Source organism: Triturus cristatus, chromosome 6, assembly GCF_964204655.1.
Source record: "Triturus cristatus chromosome 6, aTriCri1.1, whole genome shotgun sequence".
NCBI lineage: Eukaryota > Metazoa > Chordata > Amphibia > Caudata > Salamandridae > Triturus > Triturus cristatus.
In genome coordinates, this window is record NC_140589.1 from 667400302 (window position 1) to 667424628 (window position 24327).

General features: G+C 49.7%; 1 protein-coding gene across 1 annotated transcript in view; it reads left to right on the forward strand.

Moving 5' to 3' along the window:
• MDN1 (midasin AAA ATPase 1) overlaps window positions 1-24327 on the forward strand; it is a 2002810-nt gene that overhangs the window by 760405 nt on the left and 1218078 nt on the right. The window contains exon 39 of the mRNA XM_085611158.1: window positions 21215-21322. Within this exon, the coding sequence (XP_085467284.1) occupies window positions 21215-21322 (108 nt within the window). The remainder of the gene's footprint in view (window positions 1-21214; window positions 21323-24327) is intronic.

Below are 24327 nucleotides of genomic sequence, written 5' to 3' on the forward strand. Positions count from 1 at the left end.
GGTGGGTGAGGAATTGAGAGAAGTGTGTGCTATAAGGAATGTAAAGAAGAGAGAAGTAAAGGAAGTGATCAACAAAGAGAAGATGTACAGTGAGAATAGATTGAAATGCTTCCGATGTGGAAGTAGTGGGCATTTGGCTAATAGCATGAATTGCATGGCAAGAACGGCTACGTGCAGAATTTGCAATCGCAAGGGACATTTTGCTAGAGCGTGCAAAGATATGTCAAGCAGAACAGTGAAAAGTGTGGAAAATGGGGATGGATACAGGAGGAACTTTGTGTTACAGGTGAGAGTTTTGGAGGAAAACAGTGTGAATCACATTGAGCTACCTAAATGCGAAATAGGGCTAGATGGAGAAAAGGTGGAGATGTTTGCAGATTCATGTTCACCATTCACGTTCATGAATAGCGAGACATTTTGGAAGAAATTTAAGGGGGAAAAGATTGAAATACACACTCCTGATGTAATACCGGTAGGGTATAACAAGGATCCTATTCCTCTAGATGGAGTAGCCATAACGAGGATATCGTTTAAGAACAGGAGCACTGTTGGAAAAGTTTATATTGCAAAAAAAAGGGGCAAACCTATTAGGATGGGGGCATCAGAGAGACCTTGGAATAAAGTTGGATTCAAGCGCAGAAACTCCAGTTATGTTGGTGGGAAGAGGTGTGTGTGGAGTAGATTTGTGATGAATTTCCAGAAATTTTCAAAGAACTGGGGTGCATGAAAGATTACCAACATAGGATAAAGTTGAAGGTGGGAGCAAAGCCAGTAGCTCATAAATGTAGGAATATTCCGATCATGATGAAGGAGCCATTGAGAGTGGAACTTGACAGACTTCTGAGTCAAGGGGTCATAGAGCCAGTGGAATGTGCCGAGTGGGTTGCGCCCATAGTTATCACAGCAAAAGGGAATACTAGTAGCATCAGGTTATGCATTGATTTAAGAGAGTTAAACAAGAATATATGGATTTATAGGCATCCTTTGCCTAATATTAATGATATGTTAAACCAGATATGGGGAGCTGAACTCAAATAAGACTGCACCCTGATAGTAAGGCATTGACAACGTTCATAACGCCGTTTGGGGCATTCCAATTTTGTAGAATGCCATTTGGGCTAGCCTTAGCGGCGGCAATTTTTCAAAGGGCAATGCAAAGAATTTTGGAAGGGTTGGAGCAAGTTTTATGTTTCCAAGATGACCTGTTGGTGTATGGGAAAAATGAGACTGAACACAATGGGAAACTACGGTTGGTATTAAGTAGATTGAAGGATGCAGGCCTTACTTTAAAGAAAGAAAAATGTCAGATTGGTGTCCGTTCAGTCACTTAGGGCACGTCATTTCACAAGAAGGAATAAAACCAAAAACTAATCTAGTAGATGCCATCAGATTAGCGCCATGTCCGACTAATAAGGAAGAGATCAAGTCCTTCTTGGGACTATCAGAGTACTATTCAAAGTTTATAAAGAACTTTGCTGACATAACTTACCCCTTGAGAAACTTACTGAAGAAAGGAACAAAATTTGAGTGGGACGGCAAATGTGAAGAGGCATTCGAAAAGATAAAAAAAAGTATATCTGAGGCGCCTTTTCTTGGATGTTTTGACACTAGTAAGCGCACCATTATTACCACAGATGCGAGTTTAAAAGGGGTTGGAGCTACTCTTAGTCAAGTGACCGATAGTGGTGAAAGGATAGTGGCATTTGCATCCAGAGCTCTCACTGTAGCTGAATCACGCTACTCAGTAATTGAAAGGGAGGCGTTCGCATGTTACTGGGCCATATTGCACTTTAGAACATTTGTGTGGGGCATACCCTTCATGGTAAGGACAGACCACAAGCCCTTAGTAAGTATCTCGTCATCAAAAAACCTAGGAAGGTCAACACCTAGGATATCAAGATGGTTCCTAGGTCTCCAGAGTTATAATTTTGAAGTGGTGTACATACCTGGAGAAAAGAATCAGGCAGCTGATTGCTTGTCAAGGTTACCGCTAGAGATTCAAGAAATTGAGGAGGAACTGGGAGAATAAATTGTGGTATCTGCAATCTCTGACGGATTGGAAAAAATAGAATGGGAGGAAGCTGTATCTAAGGATGAGTTGTTCCCAAGGGTGAAAAAGCTCATCCAGGAGGGATGACGGGCAGTCAAAAGATGTTGAAAAATGGAGAGGAAGTGTTTTGGGAAGTAAGAAATGAGCTACACATACAAGGAATTAACATATATCGGGGGGACAAACTGGTACCTCCAGAAGGCATGAGAGAGAAGGTATTACACTTGGCACATGAGGGACATCTAGGTTGTAGCAAAACCAAAAGTAAAATTCGACTACATTATTGGTGGTCGAAAATGGACAACATGGTGGAGAGGGAAGTAAGAGAGTGCATACCTTGCACCTTGAGTGACAAGAGTAAAGTGGTGAGTAAAGGAGAAATTTCTGCAGTGGAGGTTCCTACTGCTCCTTGGGTCAAATTAGCCATGGACATTGTTGGCCCACTTAATGTAAAAGGTTTAAATGGTAGATTTATTATTACATTAGTAGATTACCATTCGAAATGGATGATTGTCAAAGTAGTAGAAAATATCACAACTGAAAGTGTAAAGAGTTTCCTCCAAGGAGTTTTTCGTACTGAAGGGGTACCACAGATTTTGGTCACAGATAGCGGGGTCCAATTTACCTCTGCATGCATGAAAGAGTTCCTGCACAAGTTTTCAGTTGTACATCAACTTACTCCATTATATTGTCCTAGGGCTAATGGGCTGGTAGAGCGCATAAATCGCATGATTAAGGACTGCATTCAACTCAATGTGAAAAACAACAGCAATGTAGGGAAAGCACTGGAGGACATGGTTTGGTCCTATCTTGTCACTCCTCACTCCGTCACTGGTGTTTCACCATTTAAGTCTCTTAAAGGAAGAGAACCAGGGACTAAATTAAGACCGTTGTGGCTTGGAGGGGGAAGAGAAGAGGAAGTGAATAGAGACAAGATTATGGAAAAGATACAACTCAATCAAAGGAAATATGTGGATAGGTATAACAAAGGAATACAGAGGCCACCTAGTGAATTTGAAGAAGGTGATGTTGTAAAGGTGAAATTACCTAATTTTGTAATGGCTGGTTGTTCCAAATTTTCAGAAAAGAAAGTGGTAAGCAAAGTATTTAAGATTGTTGTAAAGCTGGACGATGGTCAGTGTGTTGACAGAATAGTTCATGACAGGAGCGATGTTTTAACTCAAAAAGATTGTAATGTAAGATCTAGCAGTAACCAGCAGGATACCAATCCTGAAGGAAAGATGTGCATGAGGAAGGTGCACTCCAAACCAGGTTGGCAGAAAGACTATGTCACGTATTGATTTTATGTATTTCCAAAACTGTATTGGGGGGGGGGGAAGATGTGTTATGTTTTGTTCTTGTTTGGTTTCTTCCACGCACCCCCATCATTGGAACACCCGTGGAACGTGGTGAACGTTCTACTCTGCACTCTCTGAAACCGTTGCTCCGGACTGCTCGGTGACGGATGTTTGCTAAGGATCTTGAATAAATATCTCTTCAACTTATTGAGAGCGGCTTCCTTTATTGATGAGATCTTTACACCTTACTTCTCTTGTTGTAGATCTAAAGGCCTCTTTAACCCAGGCGTCATCCGATTTACAGATCTCTGGTGCACTGAATAATTGGGTTTTACCCAGCGACCCTAGAGTTGTTTTAACCTAACTTAACCATGGTATGCGGTAACTATGAACCATATTCAAACAGTCACATATCTTTCTATTAAATTCTAACTAGCTTTTAATCCAAATTGTAAACCAAAGAAGTATTGAGTGGAGTTGAATAAAATCAGAAATAAAATCTGCTCTCGACTCTTTAAGCACTATTTCCTTTGAGACACTCTGTGGGATTTGTAATTATCTCCCCAAAAATGTCTTTTCTGCTACTTGTATTGAGGGGCAGGATTTGTAACCCCATATTTCTGCTCCAAACGCCTCTGTTGGAGTGCACTTTGTGTTGTAAAGATGCAATATAGATTTGATATGTATCATCCTTGACTCCTCCCTCTCCATGAACCGCCAGATCAACGCCGTCGCCTCAACCAGCTTTAACTGAATGCGCATCCTCCGCAAGACCTTCAAATGGATCCCCCCGACTACAGAAGAACAGTCACCCACGCACTCATAACAAGCACACTGGACTACGGCAACACCCTATACGCCGGAATTAACAGAGCCCTGCTACACAGACTCCAGACCATCCAGAATGCCGCCGCCAGACTCGTCCTCGGAACGCCTCGTCACAAACACATGACCCAACACCTACGAGACCTTCACTGGCTCCCCATCGAGAAGATGGTCACCTTCAAACTCCTCACCCACGCCTACAAATCCCCCAACATCGGACCCAAATACCTCAACAAGAGAATATGCTTCCACGTACCCAAGAGAGCCTCTGCTCCACCGACCTGGCTCTGGCTGAGGCCCCCCGCATCCACAGAACCAAAACAGGCGGAAGGGCCTTCTCCTACATCGCAGCCAAGACCTGGAACAAGCTCCCTGTGAACAACAACCCTGCACTCTTTCAGGAAGGACCTCAAGACCTGGTTCTTCGACTGACCCGGAGCTGCCCCCTTCCCCCTAGCGCCTTGAGACCCTCGCGGGTGAGTAGTCTGCTTTAGAAACCCTTGATTGATTGATTGATTGATTGAACTGACAGCATGCCGCAGTGGTGCCCATATGCGGCTCTTCTGTGACGCCTGTAGGCGGTTTGTATTGTGATGGAGGCTAATGGCACCATTTATCTGTGCTGAGGAGTTATTGCAACAGTATTCAAGATCCTGTGTACAAAGATGCACAAGTTGAGGAACATGTAGTTAGAGTGTTATTTTCGTTTTTTTTTATCTTATATGAAAATTTTCTTTGGTTAAATGACTGGACAGGATCATCATTCTCTTGATGAATGCCGGTATCTTGGCTGCTCTAAGACAGCTTTGCAGCTCCCATTCCTGATCTCCTCACCCACTCAACACCCCCGTTCACACTAGATCAAGTGCCACATATTCCCTGGCCGCACTGCCATGGGTGCTCAAGCCATGCACCTTTTGCAAAAGATAAGCTGTGGCGCTGAACTCTTTCTGACTTTGCATACAAGCACCTTTTGTAGTGGAAGTGTGATCCGCAGCTTTTGACTTCTACTGTTAACAGATAATCTTGTATTTTATAGTGCTGGCTTTACTGGGTTGTATTTCCGTGCTAAATTGTGCTTATCCAACTACCACGTAATGATGAAACCCTGAGTAGGTACCTGCTCTTTTGTGCTTGTGACTTTCAGTTCATGAATAGACCGTCTCAGCAGGTGTATTGTGGAGGCATCTGTCCTGCCTTGAGAATGTTGTTTTAAGGTTTTCTTGCTTTGATGACAGATACAGCCCACCTCTGTCTGAAATGGGTTCTCCCATCACAGATGACAGCAGACATTACGTGTAATAACAGTTGTTGATTTTTTAAAATTAAAATACTACATCTTACTTAGCTTTCTGCTTGAAAGTCTCAGGTCATTCACATGTCCTGTGTGTTTTGGTGGTTTTGAGACAGCAGGTTGATGAGATTGATTACAGGAGTGGTCTTCATATTTGCAAACTTGGTGATGTCATGGATACCCGCACTGCTACTTGTAAGTTCCATTGTGGTTCGCCACACTCTATCACCCATTTGCATGTGTTTTCTTTCCTGCACTTCACAACTGGTTTGTGTAGGTCATAATCAGCAAGTGCAATATTATGAACTATTTATCGACAACCTAAATACAGAGGTTACACATGCAAGTGTCTTATTGGTGAAGGCATCACTAATACTTTTTTGCCTGTCTTCCAGTGTATCCCTTCTTACCACTAGATGCTATTCAAAGCGGTGGAGTTAAGACCATAGTTGAGGGAACCATGAACTGTTCCCCTGAACTGAATAGCATGTCATTGCAAAAGATAAGAATATAAATACTTTTCTACAATGTTGATTTGTACTCTAATTCAAAGAAACCTGGATCCTAGGTTAGTGCCTAGAAGTGGCAGTGAACCGCAGTGGTTGGTTCAGTATGCCTGATATGGCCGTCTAGAAGTAAAGGGGAACATTTGAAGCAGATTGCAGAGATGTTGCATCATTGTCGCCATCCTGACCTTAAGTTGTGTTTCAATATTCCCTGCTGTCACCTGAACTTGCATACTGTTGGAATAGTTGCAGAGTCCCCTGGAAAGAGGGACTACACTGCCCTAGTGTATCAGTTTGGTCAGTTTATCTCTGATATCCTTGACCCAACCTAGCGTGAAATCCAAAAACTGAGCACCAAGTACACCCAGTGAGCACTAGACCCTGAGGATTGCGGGGCAGAGCAATCCAAAGCTTAATCTGAGAGGAAGTTTGGTGTTAGAGACTCTGAACACAGTGATTAACAAAAAAACATTTAATAAATAGATGCACAACCACCTATTTATGTGAACAAGTGACAGGTAATATGTGAAAGGGTTTGTGGTGACACATCATTCTGTATATTGCAATGAATATGGCGTTCTGTCCAACTCTGTATGCAGAGTGCCCATCCCCACTTATAGTTTAGCTAGTAGAGTCTAATATCTAGGAACTGCATGTCTCACTCATTCCTGAGTCTTATAGTAGCCTTTATTTTGTACCTGCTGCTTTGTTGATTCAGTTTGGGGGAGTTCTCCAAGCAGCTCTGCATGCGTAGAGCATTTATGATAGTCATTAGAGAGATGACCATGGTGTTTCTAAATAGGGAGGCTCGAAGATCAGGTGAGGTAGGAATCCTGATGTGGGTTAAAGAATCCTCATTTTGCCATGGCTAGTGCAAGGGCAAAAGTCACAGAGGTACTTTTCACAGCACCACTACCAACAGTTAAAGAAACTGCTGGACACGGAGTGAATTGTTTTCGGGCGAGTTTGATGGACGTCTTCCCACATCCGGTACCACAGCCACAGGGCTCCCCTGCACCTAGTCTTCACCACCAGTTTCCAGGAAATGCGCAACAGGGCTGGCACATGTGCTTCTTTCGGTGCTATTTTAACATTCAGTGGCTTAGACATTGTGGCACACAGCAGACTGCTTCATGTTCACCCTTGAGGCAACAACAGATTTTCGTTTCTGGCAGTGAAGAATCTCAGTTGTGAGAGACCTTTCTGGCTCACCAGGAGGGGCAACAGAGGCCTCAACTATGATGAGGTGCACATATAGAGGATCTGGAGATCAAAGGCCTCTGGCCTCCATTTGATGAGAGTTGTCATATCATTTTTCTCGAGCTGTGGACAATAACATTGACTGTATGGCATTGCTGCCTCCATTTGCAGTCAATCCTGCCAGATTCTTACAGTGTGACTGTGATGTATGTCAACAAATATGGTGTGAGTTTGCTCGCACTGTGCCGAGAAGCACTGAAATTTGGGACTTGGGCTCAGGCTCACTGAATCTGGCTGCTTGCCATCCATGTAGCAGAGTTTCTAAATGCGAAGTCAGACAACCTCCGTCTGCCAAACACAAGTGGAGTCTGCATCGAGAGGTGGCTTCGTCTTTGCTGTCGGGGGCACCCCTCTAGTAGACCACTCAGTCACTTATGAGAATGCACATTGCCCACTTTTCTGTGCCCTTTATTTCCTTTGCAGGAAGCTCTAGTCAACACTTCTTCCCCCTGCATTATGCACGCCCTGTCAGTCCTTTAATTCCTCGTGTCATGAGGAAACTGCACCAGTTTTGGGTACACCTTTACCAAGCATTACTTCTTAGACTAAAAAGTTCTTAGACATGAACATTTTACAGGATCTCTGCTGCAAGATTTCCTAATGTGCCTACCCATCTTTTAAGACCCATCACCTGGGGAGGGATATTGTGTTGGTATTGATTCCAGGAGTCGCATCCGGCCCCACACACCCCGGTCCCTGGGCTTCATGCGACTCCGGGCGTGATTCAAGACTTCCTCGTGGCCATGAGGACTCTCTTCCGCCGTCGAGGCCTTCCTGCGTGCCTCCGGGCCCCGCAGGTCTGACTAGGGGTCCTAGCGAGCCGGCGGCTTGGCCCCGGTGCCGTCGTCTACTTTGGTCCAGATGCTGCAGACCCCCGTGGGCCTGGATCCCGGTTGACGCCAGTTGACCTCACCACTCCTCCGCTGGCGCCGACCCCCATGGTGTCGCATCTGGGTCTGGCGTCGGAGCGGTGCTGCTCGTCGCCGTCTCCGACATCGATGGTTGAGACTTTCGCCTATGACCTGGCTCCGTCATTTCTGCCTGATTACCAGGACACGAATGACGGGGAGGACTGGGGGGGGGGGGGGGGTCTAAGGACCCTCTGGCACAGCAGTGCCAGTTAAGTCAGGACTGGGCAGATGAGCTGGGGAGGCCAGTAGTCTAGACACTTCGCCTGACACTGGTCTCATCTCTCCTCCTTCCGTGGCTACGGTGGAGGGTGCTACTTATGCTGTGGTGCTGCGCAAGGCGCCCAAGGCCTTGTGCCTGGAGCTCCCTACAGCGGCCGTGAGGACTGACCTCCTCACTGAGGTGCTTCAGCCGCCAGTAAGCTCTTCGTAGCCTCTGCTGCAGTTTAATGAGGCCCTCACCGACGTTCTGATGGGCACTTGGTCCAAGCCCTCCACAGTCTCTCCTGTGGATCGGAACATGGCCCGGCGTCACTGCCCAGCTCCGGGCGACCCCTGCTTTCTGTCTGTACACCCCACCCCTGAGAGTCTGGTTATCCAGGCCTCCAAGTCCCAAACCGCCTTCCCGTCCGCACCTCAGGACCGGGAATCCAAAAGGATGGAACAGTTTGGCAAGAAACTGTTTTCCTCACTCAGTCTTGGGTTGCGGTCCATTAATACCAATATCTTTTGGACTGTTACACCCACTCTCTGTGGGATACAGTGGCGGACGTGCTGCCCCAGTGTCCAGAGGAGGCCAGGACACGGCTCGCCCAGGCTCTTGCTGAGGGGCGGGATGCAGCACGGCATTCCATTAGATGTGAACTTGACACCACTGACTCGCTGGGCAGAGCGATTGCAACGACGGTGGTGATTCGTCGTCACGCCTCGCTTAGGTCCACAAACTTTTTAGGGGATGTCCAGAGCACTCTCATGGACATGCCCTTTGATGGCCGTCGCCTTTTTTGCGACAGAGCAGATAGAGCGCTAAAGCGCTTTAAGGACTCCACGGCTACGGCCAAGTCCTTGCGTCTGTCGGCCCAGCGCCAGCAAACCTCTGCTTTTCGCCCCTTTCGTGGCCAAGGAAGGGGCGCCCTCGCACGTTCGTCATAGGCCGCAGACCCAGCCTCAACGCGGTCGCGGATTCCGCCATGGCGGAGCATGGGGACAGAGAGCCGGTCAGTCCACATTTGCTCCCGCAGCATCTGCCTCAAAGCTTTCCTAGTCCGAGCTTTCAGGCCCATTCCACGCCAGTGGGAGGCAGAGTTCGCCATCACCTGCTCCACTGGCGTATCATCACTTCGGACAGGTGGGTGCTGCAAATCGTCCGAAGGGGCTACTCCCTCCCCTTCGAGGCGTCCCCTCCAGCCATGCCACCGCATGTCGGGGGATCACTTGCAACTTCTGCAGGAGGAAGTTACGGCCTTCTTGGCCAAGGGGGCCATCGAGCGTGTTCCTGGCCCAGAAGTAGGTCGGGGTTGTTACTCCCACTACTTTCTGGTTCCCAAGAAGGGCAAAGGGTGCCTACGCCCTATTTTGGACCTCAGGAGCGTCAACGCCTTCCTCCGGAAGGAGAAGTTCAAGATGCTGACATTAGCTCAGGTTCTGGCTGCCCTAGACCCTGGAGACTGGATGGTAGCGTTGGACTTGCAGGACGCTTATTTCCACATCCCCGTCCTGCTGGCCCACCGGCGTTACCTGCGGATCACGGTAGGCCACGAGCACTTTCAGTTTACCATGCTCACCTTTGGCCTCACCAGGGCCCCTCGGGTGTGCACGAAAGATATGGTGGTGGTCGCAGCTCATCTGCGCAGATTAGGGGTTCCAGTCTTCCCCTATCTCGACGACTGGTTATTGAAGGCGGGTTCGCCCCGAACAGTCGTCTCCCACCTCCAGACTACGGTCGATCTCCTGCATTCGCTGGGGTTCTCCATCAACGTGCCAAAGTCACATCTGAGTCCCTCCCAGAAGCTCCTCTTCATCGGAGCGGTTCTGGACTCGGCGCAGTTTCGGGTCTATCCTCCCGAACCGCGGGTTCGGGATATTCAGGCTCTGATTCCAATCTTTCAGCCTTTATCCCGAGGTCAGGATGGCCCTACGGCTGCTGGGTCTGATGGCCTCCTGCAGGTACATCACGCCAGGTGGGGGATGCGGGCTCTGCACTGTGACCTGAAGTTCCAGTGGGCTCATACTTCAGGGCAACCTGTCCGACCAAGTCCTGATCTCGGAGGGCACTGCAAGACAGTTGCAGCGGTGGCTCAAGGACCGCGATTGGGTCAGTGGCAGATCCCTCTCCCTACCTCAACCGGAGCACGTAGTGGTGATGGATGCGTCCCTCCTGGGATGGGGGGCCACATGGGAGAGGCGGAGATCAGAGGCCTCTGGTCTCCGGCGGAGTCCTGGCTCCATATCAACCTATTGGAGCTGTGGGCGATCCGGCTTGCACCGAAGGCATTCCTTCCCTCTGTCCGGGGAAGTGTAGTGCAGGTGTTCACGGACAACACCACTGCCATGTGGTATTGCAACAAACAGGGCGGGGTGGGGTCGTGAACCCTTTGTCAGGACCTCAGTACATGTCTGGAACATCAGGACATCACCCTGGTGGTTAAACACCTGGCGGGCTTTCTGAACGCCAGGGCAGACAAACTCAGCCGTCGGTGCATGATGGATCACGAGTGGCGTCTGAACTCGGACGTGGCGCAAGGTCTCTTTCGGCAGTGGGGAGAGCCTTGGTTAGATCTATTCGCCACTGAAGAGAACGTGCAATGTCATCAGTTCTGCGTGTTAGAGTTTCCAAGGCGGCACTCGCTCTGAGACACTTTTCGTTGCGAGTGGAGTTGCTGTCTGTTATTCGCCTTTCCGCCTATACCACTTCTGCCCAGAGTCCTGAAGATCAGGCGCGACCGGGCCCAAGTCATCCTTGTGGCTCCGGATTGGGCACGAAGATACTGGTATCCCGAGCTACTCAGTCTGTCAATCGATCCCCCGATTCGACTGCCTCTTCAGGAGAACCTCTGTCGCAGCAGCAGGGGACGGTCCTCCACCCGAACCTGTCCTGCCTCCACCTCCATGCGTGGAGATTGAGCGGCGGCAGTTGATGCCATTTGATTTGCCTCCTGAAGTCTGTGTTGTCATTCTGGCAGCCAGGCGTCCCTCCACTAAAACGGTATACGCCTGCGGGTGGAACAAATTTGTGGCATGGTGCACAGCAAAGGCTGTGGATCCCCTTTCCGCCCCTCTTTCTGAGGTTCTCCTCTTTCTTCTTTACCTGGCCCAGCAGGGCTCTGCTCTGGGAACCATCAAGGGATATCTTTCAGCTGTTTCAGCCTTCTTGAGGCTTCCTGATCAGCCTTCTCTTTTCAAGTCCCCTGTTGTCAATAGATTCTTGAACGGCATTACTCACATGTTTCCTCCTGTTCCCTTTGTAATGCTTCAGTGGAACTTGAATCTGGTGTTAACTTATCTGATGTGCGCTCCCTTTGAGCCACTTCATAACTGTCCTCTTCGTCTTCTGACTCTCAAGACTGCTTTCCTGGTTGCAATCACCTCTGCCAGAAGAGTGATTGAGCTCCAGGCTCTTTCTTCTAAACCTCCTTTCCTCTCTGTCCATCAGGACAAGGTTGTTCTGAGGACTCGCCCTTCTGTTCTTCCCAAGGTGGTTACTGCCTTTAACATCGGGCAGTCCATTACCTTACCCACCTTCTTTCCGCATCCCTCAAAAGAAGAAGAGAGACTCCACCGTCTGGACCCAAAACGTGCGCTCTCCTTTTATCTGGATCGCACAAAACAGTTCCGGGTGGATGACCACCTCTTCGTTGACTACGTGGGTGCTAACAAGGGGCGGGCAGTGCACAAGCGAACCATCTCTCGGTGGATCGTTTTGAGCATTAAGGTCCGTTATTCCTTGGCTAAGAAGGATCCTCCTGTGGGGCTGAGGGCCCATTCCACTCGGGCCACAGCGGCTACTACTGCCTTGGGACGGGGAGTCCCTCTGCAGGACATTTGTCAGGCAGCTACGTGGACCTCGCTGCACACGTTTGCCAAGCATTACTGCCTGGACAGCCAAGTCCGTAGAGACTGCTTCTTTGGCCGTTCCGTTCTCCAGGACTTCCTGGTGTGATCTTGGTTCGCAGAGCCACCACCGGGGTTGGTATTGCTGGGGTTTCTATTCTAAGGTAAGGAATCTAACGTGTTTCTTTCAGATGCACAAGTTACTTTCCTTCGGTAACGATATATCTGTAAGAAACATTAGTTAGATTCCTTACCGCCCCACCCATCCTCCCCGTTCTGTGAACCGATATCTAGGGTTAAGGTCATCCCTTTCAGGGCCCTAGTTTCATGGCACCAGTGTCGGTTTCTTGCATGGCTCTGCGTTCCTGGCGCGGAAAGCTATGTACAGAACTGACGTCAGCGCGCGAGGGCGGCTTCTAATTACTCTGACGTCATCCCGGCAATCACGACGCCGACGACGGACGCGGAGCCGCAGACGGCTACCGACGCGCAGGGGTACTGCTGACGAAAAAAAATTCCGGGTCCAGCCTGACGCTTGGGGATATTCTAAGGTCATGAATCTAACTAACTAATGTTTCTTACAGATATATCGTTACCGAAGGTAAGTAATTTGTGCATTCAGAGCAGAGAACACACAACAGTATTGATCAGAAACAGAAATCCAGAAAGGTCATTCTTCATGCTGTTTAGCAGTCTTTATTCTTGTTGTACAAATATTAAAATTCCCAGCACACGATTAGCCGACACGTGTTTTGTCTTTGCTTAGACTTTTTCAAGGCATAAACGTAGGAATCGACAAGCCAGAGTCGGAAATGCACCGCATTTATTCTTGTGTTACAGTATGTATGCGCGAGCCCCAGTCTGGATATTTTTGTATATACAACTCCGCTCAAAGTGATATCCGTCCCTTGATCAGGAAAATCCAATATATTTCAGAGCTAGATGTTAGCAATCATTTGGCCACTAAAATCGTTCGCATCCGGGCCTCTATAAATTATTTTACAAAGTCTAATCCTGTAACAATCAAACAGCTCCACATTGGAGAGTCCAAATTACCCATTGGTTACAAATTGTCAGTGGATCCTCATTCACGTCCCTGCTGCAATATGAGCTGTCACCTCATAATCAGCCAACCCGTCCTTCTATAGTTTCATGTGAGTCACTACACTGACGTCCAATCAAAAGGCTTGTAATAGTGGTCTTGTAAATATAACCAACGAAGTAACACTCGTATCGCGACGCATGCGGCAAAACCATGATACGTTGTAACCCAGCGCTTCAAATCTTCAATGTCTTCAGCCAATCTGCATATCCCCATAGTCCCGAGAGAAAAAGCTCAGTGCTAGATTACTTTGTGTTAAGTGGATGTGCGGACATTTCCCTGCAAGGGAACACTACTACCTGTGTATTTGTCTAATTTCAGGTATTTTTGATGCACCCAACCTACACCACTTTATTTCCAAACAGATTGTTGCTAAGGACTAGGGCTGCTTTCCTTCCAAATGTTGTATATCAACTTTTCATGTTGGATAATCACTCACTTCATTGTTTTTTTCTCTCTGCCACATTCCTCGAAAGATGTCGAGGGACTTCATTTGTTTTGTGAGTTATACTAGGAACAAGAAAGGCACAGCACAGCAAAAGAACACTCGAGGTGGATTGTTCTCTGCATCAAAATACTCTACACACAAGGTCCCTCCTGAAGTCTGCAGGCCATTCCATTAGGACCAGGGTTGCTACGATAGTGCTGCCAAGAGGGGTGTCTGTTCTGGATGTCTGACAGACTGTCATTTCGGCGCCCGTGCATATATTCACTATGCTCTAATGCCTTGACCGCCAGCTCTGGAGAGAAGGTCATTTCTGTAGTAGGGGATCTCTGTGTATAGTCATAATCTAGTGAATAGTCCCGCCCATGTGCGCGGACCCCGGAGCAATAAAAAATAATCTCTAAAAGGTGACAAATCATGCAGACCTGCATACACCTTTAAGAGAGAATTTAATTTAAAGACAGATAATGCAGCCTATACCCACAGGCTACACTGTCCAGTACTTCAACTAGAATTCCACCAAAATCCACAAACAGCACTGCCTGTCCAGTTTTTCTCCCCATAGGAAAAAACCCTGCCTCTACCAGCAAAAGCCTCTGGAATGATAGAGAGGAAGGAGTGGACAGACAAGCCCCATAGGCTGCCATTATGTGGCTTGGAACAGGATACTGTGCCTTTAAGAAAACTTTCCAGTTTTCCAGAACTTTCCCCAGTATCCCAGAATGCCCAGCAGGTCCCATTTACTTTCAGTTCTTTTTTCCGGCTCCTGCTAGCAGGACCCTGGAGCATTGAGCTCTACCCTTTTCAAGGTTTTTCATTGAGATTTTGGCAATTTTTGTCACTTTTTCTTGTGTTTAGTAGCTGGTACTGTCAACATGCCTGGCTTGTTCGACAAGTGCCCGGAATGTGGTCGAAAGAAGGCTAAAACTGACCCACACGAGGTGTGCATAGCTTGCCTTCCCCAGTCCCACGTGCCTGAAAGCTGTACCATCTGCCACTCGTTTTCAGCAAGAACCCTGAGGGACAGGATGAAGAGCAGGCTTCAAGCTCTGGAGGAGCGAAGACTGAAGGCACCAGGTGGGTCTGGAGGGGCTGATTTGGCCCATGCTGAGGCCTCTGGGGGGCTCCCCAGGGGCAGGAAGACCAGTAAGCGCTCCCGCTCCCCGTCGACGTCGAGGGCGTCGACGGCGACGTCGAGGAGGATGACCACCGTCTGTTCGCCGTCTCCCCAGGGCTCTGGGGAGAAGCGGCGTCGACGATCGCCGTCGAGGGACCTGAATAGGCCGCCGTCGACTACATCGGCGTCGTCGGTGACGACGCCGTCTTCGACTGCGTCCAGCGGTCGACGTCGAGAGAAGACCCGGCGTCGGCGTTCGGCGTCGAGGGATCGCAGCTCGCCGTCGATGAAGAGAAGGAGATCGACGTCGAGAAAGCGAAGATCGCCGTCGAGGCGAAGGTCGCCGTCGAGGCGGAGGTCGCCGTCGAGGCGGAGGTCGCCGTCGAGGCGGAGGTCGCCGTCGAGGCGGAGGTCGCCGTCGAGGCGGAGGTCGCCGTCGAGGCGGAGGTCGCCGTCGAGGCGGAGGTCGCCGTCGAGGCGGAGGTCGCCGTCGAGGCGGAGGTCGCCGTCGAGGCATAAGTCGACGCCGAGGAGGAGATCGACGCCGAGAAGATCGCCGTCGAGGCACAGGTCGAGGTCGAGGAAGAGAGAGTCGCCGGGATCGGTGTACTCAGTGGTGTATACCCCGCCTCGGAGGTCTCCGTCGCCTCCTCCTCTCCCACCTCTGCCACCGCCTCCTCCTCCTCCTCCTCCACCACCACCACCACCACCGCCACCTCCTCCACCACCGTCTCCACTTCCTCCACCGCCTCCTCCGCGGCCGCGGACTCTGTCTCCGCCACCCCGGCCTCTGTTGCTGCCAAGCACTCCTGCGGTGCCGCCGCCGGTCCCCCCGAGGTCGGTTTCCCTTCCACGGTACCCGACTCCGCCGCAAGGGACCCCGAAGCCACGACGCCCACGGTCGCCTGGACCAGCGAGACCGGCGGACAGGCCTAAGCCGAAGAGGTCGCGCTCCCGCTCTCACAGGAGGCGACGATCGCGGAGCCGAGGGCGATCCTCGTCAGACTCTAGACGACGCCGCAGAAGGTATAGGTCCAGGTCGCGCTCCTCGGACAGGGACCTTTCCCCGACGCTGTCGGACTCCCCGGGGACTAGGGTGTCGCCGGTGGACGACTTGGTCTCGTTCCAGGAGGTGCTGTTGCGAGGGGCTGCGAAGCTGAATATCACGGTGACGGTTCCAACACCCACGACGTCCGTGATATTTGAGACGCTTCATAAAAGACACTTGTCTCGCCCCCTCCTGCCTCTCGTGCCTGGACTGGTGGAACCAGCTTTGGAACTGTTCCTCACTCCCGCAACAGCGAAGGCCGCTCCGTCCAGGCTCATGAAGAAATATAGGGCCCCGGAGTCGGATCCGTCATTCTTGAGAGGGGACCCGAAACCGGATTCGGTTATCGTGACGGCGGCGAGAAAACAACATGCGACCGCCCCGGCCTCCACGGTGCCACCGGACAAGGAAAGCCGCTGGCTGGACTCTGCGGGCAGGAAGGTGTGTGGTACCGCTGCCACCACGATGAAGGCGGCGAGTGCAGGGGCGTTGTTGGGCCGTTACGACTGGGCCCTGTGGGAATCCCTGCAGCAATATGCGGACCTCCTGCCACGAGACAAGAAGGAGGACTTCTTGGAGACGGTGCGCGAAGGCATGCTGGTTTCTAACCAAACGATCAGCGCAGCAGCGGATGTATCGCTATTGGCCGCCCACGCCTACTGTCATGGCGTCCACCAGCGGCGCCATTCCTGGTTGCGCCTGACGTCCCTCAAGCCGGAGGCGCAGCAGAGAGTGGCCAACCTGCCCTTCTCGGGGGAAACCCTGTTCGGGAAGCATGCGGACGATGAAATGGCCCGCATGAAGGCTGAAGCGGAAACCCTGACGGCCGTCTGGTTAGAGAAGGCCGAGAAAAAGAAACGACCGTTCCAGAGGAGGTTCGGGTCGTCGGGCCGAGGGCGTGGGCAGGGCTCGGGACAGCAGCAGCCACAACAGCAGCAGTTCCGCAAGCCCTTCCAGAAGCGCCAGAGGGGTAGAGGTGGCCAGCAGGCTACTACCACAAACAAGGGCCCGGCCGGGTCTCGGCCCTGAGCTGTTACTTCCCCCTCAACCGTTACCCACTCCAGTGGGGGGAAGCATTCGATTTTTTCCGGCAGAGTGGAGAAAAATTACTCAGGACAAGTGGGTGCTGAATATTGTTTGCAATGGATACAGTCTTCGGTTCATCAGCCCGCCTCCAGCGATTCCGCCGGTCAGCTCTCGCTTCCAGCTGAGGGAGCTCCAGGCGGAGGCAGACATCTTGTTGAGAAAAAAGGCGGTAGAAGAAGTACCTTTGTCTCAAAGGGGAAGAGGTCTGTACTCTCGGTTCTTCCTCGTTCGCAAGAAAGACAAGAACGAGTTCAGGCCCATTCTGGATTTGCGACAAGCAAACAAGTGGATTCGCAGAGAAAAGTTTCGCATGCTATCGTTGCACCAGATTTACCCTCAGCTGCAACGGGGAGACTGGCTCTGTGCCATAGATCTACAGGATGCGTACTTCCATGTGCCCATAGCACAGAAGCACAGGAAGTTCCTGCGATTCCAAGTCGGCGCCAATCACTATCAATACACAGTACTGCCATTCGGGCTAAAGTCTGCTCCCAGGACTTTTTCGAAGTGCATGGCGGTGGTGGCGGCACACCTGCGGAGGAACAAGGTGTTTGTCTACCCGTATCTGGACGATTGGCTGATCAAGGCGTCATCCTTCGAGGAAGCGCAAGAACACTTCCGTTGGACGTGCGAGCTCTTGAACAAGCTGGGGTTACACGTCAACATGTCCAAATCAGTCCCATCTCCGGTACAGTGCATACAGTACCTGGGGGCCTCCATAGATACGCGGTCAGCAAGCGTGTCTCCTTCGGAGGAGAGACGGTTATCACTCCTTCGGAAGGCTCAGGACCTCAGGACTGCTCCATCGACGACTGTGAGGAAGGTGTCGTCTCTACTGGGATCGATGGCCTCCTGTATCTTCCTCACTCCGCACGCACGTCTACAGATGCGACCACTGCAGGAGTGCTTGGAGGATCAGTGGGATCAGAAGACAGGTTCTTGGGACGACAAGATCCGACTGTCTCTACATGCTCGTCAGTCTCTGAAGTGGTGGTGTTCGGCGGAAAACCTCCTCAAGGGGGTTCCCTTCCACAAGGACATTCCCACGACGAATGTGGTGACGGATGCTTCTCTCCAGGGCTGGGGTGCGCATTCCGGGGACCTGCAGATTCAGGGGAAGTGGTCTCCTTTGGAATCGACGTACCACATCAATTTCCTGGAACTCAGAGCTGTCTTCCTGGCACTGAAGGCTTTCCTTCCGTCCTTCCAGACCAACTCGCTGCTGATACAGACGGACAATACAACCACGATGTATTACCTCAACAAGCAGGGGGGGTCGAGATCGCGCACTCTGTCGCAGGAGGCGCAGGCGATCTGGCTCTGGCTGCTGGCCCGAGGATTGACGATCACGGCCACGCATCTGCCAGGGGTGCAGAATGCTCAGGCGGACGCCTTGAGCAGGCTGATTCAGGAAAACCACGAATGGGTCATAAACGACGAAGTACTAGGAGAAGTCTTCGCAAGGTGGGGGACTCCAGACGTAGATCTGTTCGCCACCGCCGAAAACAGCAAATGCCGAGACTTCGCATCCAGGTACTACCAGCGGGGGACGCTGGGGAATGCGCTATGGATCGATTGGTCGAACAGCTTTCTGTACGCTTTTCCACCCATTCCCCTGATTCCGGCGGTGCTCATCAAGCTGTCCCAGTCCAGGGCGCGGATGATCCTGATCGCCCCGGAGTGGCCCAGGCAGTGGTGGTTCACGGACCTTCTTCACCGGTCTCTCCTTCCTCACATGCGGTTGCCGTGCAGGCCGGACCTTCTCACGAAGTTCGGGGGGCGGATGGTGCACCCCAACCTCTCATCTTTGAGTTTGGCGGCATGGCTCCTGAAATAGTGCAATACGGTCATCTGAATCTACCAGACGATTGTATGGACATTCTGAAGGAGTCTAAGCGACCTTCCACTAGGACATCCTATGCTTACAAGTGGAAGAGGTTCTGTATCTGGTGTAAGTCCAAGAACTTTGATCCGACAACATGTAAGGAAGATGTCATCCTTCCATACCTTTTGCATCTGGCGCAGTCTGGCCTTAATTTCCATTCCATTAAGGTTCATCTGGCTGCTTTGACTGCTTACAGGAAGTGCCCTTCACAGACGTCCTTCTTTCAGATTCCTGTGGTCAAGGATTTTTTGGAAGGCTTGAAGAAGGTGTTCCCTCCTGTCAGACTTCCCTCGCCTTCTTGGGACTTGAATGTGGTGCTGTCCAGACTGATGAGAGAGCCTTTTGAACCTATTCACAAGGCTTCATTGCAGCACCTATCCTGGAAGGCGGCGTTCCTAGTGGCCATTACATCGGCCCGCAGGGTGAGTGAACTTCAGGCATTATGTTGTCAAGAACCTTATACTGTGTTTCATGCTGCTAAGGTTGTGATGCGTACTCACCCTAAGTTCCTTCCTAAGGTTATCTCTGACTTTCATGTCAATCAGACCATAACTTTACCTACGTTCTTTCAGAATCCCTCTTCACCAGCGGAAAGGGCTCTCCATTCCCTGGATGTCCGAAGGGTGTTGAAATTTTATCTGGATAAGACCAAGGATATCCGTAGGTCTGACCAATTGTTTGTTAATTATGGCTCAGTCAGGACTGGTCTTGCGACCTCTAAGCAGTCCATCTCTCGGTGGATTGTGTCCTGCATACAGTTGTGTTATCAAAAGGCTAATAAGACCTTAGGGGGTAAGCCTAAGGCTCATTCCACCAGGGGCAAAGCTGCCACGACGGCTTTGCTGCGTAATGTTCCGATTGCGGAAATCTGTAAGGCGGCCACTTGGAAGTCGGTCCATACCTTTGCTGCGCATTACTGTCTGGACTCGGATGCCAGGGCAGATGCTCAGGTTGGGCAGGCTTCGCTGCGAAATTTGTTCGCACAGTAGTGGCTGTGTCTTATGTGTTCTCCACCGCTTTTGTTGTGTGGGGATGGGCTTGCCATTCTATTCACTAGATTATGACTATACACAGAGATCCCCTACTACAGAAGGAGTAGTTTCTTTTCTGTAACTCCAGTTCTGTAGTAGGGGTATCTCTGTTATAGTCATAAGCGCCCGCCCTCCTCCCCGGTGGAGAGATACTTATTCATATGGAGAATGCTACAGGTCTGGCGTGCTACGCCTTCAAAAAGAACTGAAAGTAAATGGGACCTGCTGGGCATTCTGGGATACTGGGGAAAGTTCTGGAAAACTGGAAAGTTTTCTTAAAGGCACAGTATCCTGTTCCAAGCCACATAATGGCAGCCTATGGGGCTTGTCTGTCCACTCCTTCCTCTCTATCATTCCAGAGGCTTTTGCTGGTAGAGGCAGGGTTTTTTCCTATGGGGAGAAAAACTGGACAGGCAGTGCTGTTTGTGGATTTTGGTGGAATTCTAGTTGAAGTACTGGACAGTGTAGCCTGTGGGTATAGGCTGCATTATCTGTCTTTAAATTAAATTCTCTCTTAAAGGTGTATGCAGGTCTGCATGATTTGTCACCTTTTAGAGATTATTTTTTATTGCTCCGGGGTCCGCGCACATGGGCGGGACTATTCACTAGATTATGACTATAACAGAGATACCCCTACTACAGAACTGGAGTTACAGAAAAGAAACTACTCCTTCCCAATTTGTTCCCTCAGGAATCTTTTGTTGGACTTCACTCCTCAGACCCTTCACCTTTTAGTAAGCACTGCTATTGGAAGTCTGCATCGATCACATCAGAAGGCTAAGTCACCTAACTTTGGTAACACACTTTATGGTGGATACTCTATGTATCCGTAGATTCCTCAGCACCCTTCCTGTTTTGTAGTTATGTGCACATTTTAAAAAGTCTCCTAGGTTAGATATCCGCATACTATCCTTGTCAGTTTGCTACAGCTGATCTGTGTCTGAGTTCTTCGGACGAAATAATCAATGAACTGGTGTCAGTGCATAGGTGTGGTGCCTCTGTGTGGCTCTGCTCCAGTATGTGTGGTGGTAGGAGATTGAAGTAGTCACACGGTTCCATCTGGTGACATGCGTGAGTCCTTGCTCAAGAAATCTCAGAACCCTATCTGGTGCTTGGGAATATTCTGGCTATGAAGAATCTGAGATTAGTGTATCCACCGGTAATAGTATTACTGAAGGTAAGAAACCTGTTATTTTTGGCATTCAGAGTGCTTCTGCAGTGTTATAAATATACTGTGTTAAAATACTGTAAAGTAGCACAAACGATTGTCAAAGTTGGTAATTGAAAATGTGTATTTGATGTTACATAGGTCTATATTGATCCTCTTACCGTTGAAGACATGGAGTGCATTGGAAATGCGTTGTTTCCTGCCATTGGTAGTAATATCATCTCAAAGATGGTTGCTTTCAACAACAAGGTATGTCATTTTATTTTGCTTTTGTTTTGCTTTTTTTTACTTGATTAGTTGTTTCTTTTATTTTTTGGGGCATCAGTAATACTTTTTTACTGATAATAAAGTGTTATAATTTTGATTAACAGTGAAAATAGTTGCAGAAACCAGGTCTGTTGAGAATAAAATGACATTTTAAACTCCTTTCTGATGATAAAAAGTATTACAGTATATTTAAAGGCATATACCCACAACCAACTCTTAGAGTCCTTTTCTGAAGATTGCTTAAAACCACTTTACCAACATCTTTAACTCCATGTTTGTCTTTGCTGATAGTAGGCCGTTACTTATAGTTTTATAATGTAGTGGAATCTTAGTCCTGCTCATTTTTCATGCAGTCACTATTCCTAGGCATCAAGACTGGATCCATCATTTTTCCTAACCATATTGCTTCACTTGCAACATGCAGATGAACAGAGTGCCAACTTAAGTGTTGCAGCAGTTCCATAAATGTAACCACGAGAGTCAATGAAGTAATTTTCTTTGTTTCCTTACCTTACATTTGCGGGACTTGGAGCCACCAAGTTATCCTCATTGTAAGAAAGTGCCCTATTTTTGCATGGTTACCCCCACTGTTTGCTGAATTGCTGATGTACTTTGACTGCGTGTGCCCTGGATTCCTGCCAAACAGGTACCCAGGGCCTATATTATTTCCCTAAACTGCACTGAAAACAAAACCCAATTGGCACTCTTTGGCCACAAGTCAGTCCCTTCTAAATGGTACCACAGGTACCAAGGGCACTGTGTCCAGGGAAGGCCTCTAAGGGCTGCGGCACCTATTGTGCCTCCATTGGAGGCCCTGTACTTTTACATCCACACACTGCCTTTGCAGACTGTGTGTTTTGGTGCAGAACAAAGTGAAAAGTCAACATGGCACACATCCCTGAGTGCCATACCTAAAACCCACTGCCCTGGTATAGGTCAGCCACCCCTCTAGCTGGGTGCATTATACTAGTGGTGAGGTTACAGGTGCATGAGCCCTGTACCGCTACAGTATCTAAGCCAATTCTTAGACATTGTAAGTGCAGTAATGCTATTAAGAGAATATGGTACAGAAAGTTTGTCATTACGAACTCTACAGCACCATAATGGCTTTACTGAAAACTGGGAAGGTTGGTATCAACCTTCTCAGCACATTAAACCCACACTGATGCCAGTGTGGGATTTAATGGAAAATGCACACACAGGGCATCTTAGAGAGGTCCCCTGAAAAACGAGCTAACACTAGTGTCCAGGCTGAGTGGCTGCTCACCAGCTGCCACCACCAGACATGTTTCTGGACCCCTGGGACGAGAGCCTGCTGTTCTCGGGGGTCTAAAACAATGCACATCCTTGGACGAGGTGCCAAGCCTCCTCCCCCAGGATGGGCAGGCTCCATGAAGGGGGAGCTTCTAAGGCTTGCTACCTTTGTGAGGTTCCCCAGGCCTTTTGCTGCTTCCAGCAACTGGCCCCCACTGGTTCTGAGCCCCATTTTGGGCAGGAGAATCGGCGGAAAAACCTAGTGAGAAAGGGAGGTGTGCCTACCTTTGTCAACCCAACCCCTCGGAGGGGGAGGCGAAGCTCAACTCTCAGTCCCTGCCATCTTGCAGATGGGGGGTCCCAGCCAACCAGAGCGAGGCGCATGCCCCCGTCCCACTGGAAGGTGGCCTAATAGGGGATGTACCCACCCCAAGGAAGGGAGCCATTGGTCCCAACCTTTACTTACTTGTAAAGCCCCTAAATTAACTATTTAGGGGCAAAGTCGAACCTTGCCTCCTCAGACAAGAACCCACTAAGAAGAAAAGAAGGACCGAAGAAGCCATGCCAAAGCTAAGAAGAGGACACCCACTGACTTGGCACCAGCCCTAACGGCCTGTCCCAACCTCGAACCTGCAGAAGCGAAATCCCGGTGTGCCCTGCAGCCAGCAACCTCAAGAACCCAGAGGACCAGCCCAGCCTTCCACAGAAGAGACGGGGTCTCCCGTGAGCACTGGATTTGCTCATCCACAGACTCTTGCTCCTGCGAAATCCCCAAGTATGCGCCCCAAGGCCTGAGTGATCTCTGACCTGCCTTGAATTTCCAAGCGAATCCTGCAGCCTCTTTCTGGAGGATCCCCGTGACCGGAGCTGGTAAGGAAAACCCGACACCTAAAGACACCCCTGGACCCGAAGTCTCACTGCCTTGGGTGGCTCAACCGACGGTGTCCCAGCATCCCCAGGCATCCCATCTTACCTCTCCAACCGGTGGTCACCTCCAGAAGATCTCGGTCCTCGAGCCTGCAGTATTTGTTTAAACCACAGAATCCCCATTGAAATCAACAGGGCACCCAACACCAAACCAGCACCCTGCACCCAGCCGCCCCTGTACCGCGGAGGGGTTTACTTTGGGTGCTAAAACAGAACCCCCGATTTGCCCTGAGCTAAACCCCAGGTGCTTTGCTCCCACAACCTTTTGGTCTGCTCGTGAGCAGCCACCAACCGGAGGCCCTCTATCCCCCATTGGATAACATTAGGCCTCAGCACTCTGTACCTGGTCCCCTAGTGCCGCTGTGGGTGTTTTGAGAGTGCATCCTTGACCTTGGGGAAAACCCGGTTCTAACCCCCGAATACCAACTCCCACAACAAAGTACTTACCTGTTAACCTATAACTTCACTTCTCTCCATGGGAATACATTGACTGTTTTTTGTAGAGTTTGTTTTTGTATTGAACTTAACGAAAACTGCAAAGAACTAAACATTGCTTGCTTACCTTTTCTTTAGGAAATGTCCCAGTGTGATATTTAGGTGTATCACACTCAGTAGAAAAATAATCTACAAAGTAATTCAAAGTAATCTAACAGTAATTTCCATTGTATAGAACACATTTACAAACCTGTAGCAAAGTCATTTTCATTCAACTTGCTTGTATTGTTCAACCTGCCATTAAAATTATCAAATACACGGATCTGTGCCAGGCTTGCTTGGTTCTAGGAAAGAAATACAGCTAAATAATA